Source organism: Alosa pseudoharengus, unplaced genomic scaffold, assembly GCF_046254945.1.
Source record: "Alosa pseudoharengus isolate Yale_2024_CS ecotype anadromous, Long Island Sound unplaced genomic scaffold, YU_APseudo_1.1 YU_APseudo_1.1_scf_16, whole genome shotgun sequence".
NCBI classification, from domain to species: Eukaryota; Metazoa; Chordata; class Actinopteri; order Clupeiformes; family Clupeidae; genus Alosa; species Alosa pseudoharengus.
The window spans coordinates 16,471,068-16,473,567 of NW_027468630.1; the positions used below are offsets into that span (position 1 = coordinate 16,471,068).

The 2,500-nt window shown below is 40.6% G+C and overlaps 1 protein-coding gene across 1 annotated transcript in view; it reads left to right on the forward strand.

The window, feature by feature from the left end:
• The window catches only part of LOC143125611 (polycomb group RING finger protein 3), a 19,743-nt gene that overhangs the window by 8,482 nt on the left and 8,761 nt on the right, over positions 1-2,500 (forward strand). The window contains exons 2-3 of the mRNA XM_076287233.1: positions 1-82; positions 699-816. The exon at positions 1-82 is cut by the window's left edge and continues 21 nt beyond it. Of these exons, the coding sequence (XP_076143348.1) occupies positions 68-82; positions 699-816 (133 nt within the window). The 5' untranslated portion in view covers positions 1-67. The remainder of the gene's footprint in view (positions 83-698; positions 817-2,500) is intronic.

A 2,500-nucleotide genomic window follows, 5' to 3' on the forward strand; every position in this document is an offset into this window, starting at 1 on the left:
ATGAAGAGTTAGCCCCTCCCCCTTTCCTGGACACGCGAGCTGATTGGCTCACCTGCTCAGCTTACACATGGCGGCCCTCGGGGTAAGACACAACCTTTCACCTTTAACTTCTCCTTTTAAATGCACTCTTTCTGTGTGTGTGTGTGTTCTGAGAGAATTGATATTGATAAATAGTGTCACTATGGGAACAGCTCTGACTTTTCAGACACTGACACTTTTATTCCGATTAGAATAGAAAAAAATTGCTCAGTCGGAATAAAAATGACACTTATAAACACCTTGATCGGAATAAAATCGCCGATCCGATTATAATTTTAATCAGAATGAAAGGGGTGGTGTACTCAGTCAGTCGGATTGCCTGCTGTATCTTCTCAAGGAAAAGTAAAGCAACAACGGCTGTGCCGATCAAAGATTCTAGAACGACTGTAAGCACAGATGGCACACATTTTTCAATCGGAATAGTGTAATGGAATGACAAAAAAACTTTCCATGTAAACTCACCTAGTTTGTGACAGTAGCATTCATACCTTCAGACAGATGTCCAGCTGGATTTAGACAAACATGGGCTAAATGGATCTGCACCTTAAAGGCCTCTGTTTGTGTGAATATTGTTTATTGTGTATCTTCTCACTCTCTCTCTCTCTCTCTCTCTCTCTCTCTCTCTGTGTGTGTGTGTGTGTGTGTGTGTGTGTGTATAGAACCCAGACATGTTGACGAGGAAGATTAAGCTGTGGGACATCAATGCTCACATCACGTGTCGTTTGTGTGAGGGCTACCTGATAGACGCCACCACCGTAACCGAGTGCTTGCACACTTGTAAGTACACACTCTACTCAGCAGAAAACACAGCTGCTCCTCATTCCTATTTATACCTTTTGCCCACATGGTAATGTAGAAACTTTCATGCATTCATTGTGGAGCTGCCCAGATGTGTTTTCTTTCTGGAATAGTGTCGTTAATACCATATCTAATTTAATAAACACCACATTTCCAATGGATCCTGCACCTTTTGCTTGATAATCAAAAATGTTAGCAGGTACGACCGCGGCCAAAATATTAGTGATTCAGATGTGGCATCCACCCCATGATCTTTCTGTAAAACACTGGTTGTATACACTATTAGACATTATTTACTAATAACTTTAGAACCAATTATTGATAGTATTAACTATAGAATTAACCATGCAAAGTCATCCACTATCAATAATTGGCTACATGGCATAGATATGGTTAAAGAGTTACTTTCTAAATAATGTGTTTCTTTTTCTTTTTCTCAATCCTTTTTTATTATGTGTGTGTGCTTTTTTTTAAGATTGTTTCAAACATACAGTATATGTCTTCTAACTAATGGTAACTAGCTGACTGTTATTTATCTGGTAACAGATTGGGTGGGGTGGGGTAGGAATCTGGGGAAGGGGGGTTTTAAGGGAACATTTGACTGCTGTACTTAAGACAAATGCTACTGTATGTATACGTCCCTATGTTCAAAACTCAATAAACATTGCATTTCAAAAAAGAAAACACACGCACACACACACACACACACACACACACACAATGCAATCTCAGTTCACTCCGTTGTATGATGGTGCCCTGTAGTGCTGTTGACAGGTTTATGTTTATTTAGCAGACCGACTTTTTTTTTATTCAAAGCTACTTAGCATTGGTATTGAAATAACATTTAAAAGCTACAGTAACATTTACAGGGTATAGGGTTTAGGATATGAGAGTGTGTGTATGAGTGTGTAAAAGGAGTTTACTGTGTGTGTGTGTGTGTGTGTGTGTGTGTGAAGATTAGTATGTGTGTAAGAGAGAAAGAAGTTAAGGATACTGTGTGTATGTGTCTGTGTGTGTGTGTGTGTGTGTGAGTGAGTGAAGTTGAGGAGTGGATGTGCAGAGCTCAGGAAAAGGACAAAGCCTAGGACATATGTGCCAATAATATCTGTCTGCCCGGGATGACTTCACAGGGGGGTTTGACTGACATAACTTAGCCAAATAGAATAATGACATCTTATAGAAAAGATGTTCATACATATTGCAGTGATCACACACACCCAGTAGAATAGTAACTCTGACTATTTTGCTGTTGTCCAACTGTGTATTCGAAGATTAATTTACTGTGGTGAATTTGTTGTGCTGAAACTGTGGCTGTGGTTCTGCGGCTCTGCAGACAGATCATTCTCCATATTGTAGACTCAGGGTCAGACTGGGGGGCAGAGAGAGCCACACTGCCTCCTGGTGGCTAGGGTGTGAAATTACTGTATTTAAACACTAGAGGGCACCAAAGCATTTCAGAACAGCACACTATTGGCTCAGCAGCATTTCAGCAGAACAGTACACACACACACACATATCGCTCAGCACACACATTCCCTTCCCTGGGTAACACACTCAGACCAACTGTGCCAGGAACAGCACAGATACATGTAAAGATGGGCCAGCAATAGAAATCCACAATACCTTTAAAATGGTCATAATTGTTGATTGTGTGTGTGTGTGT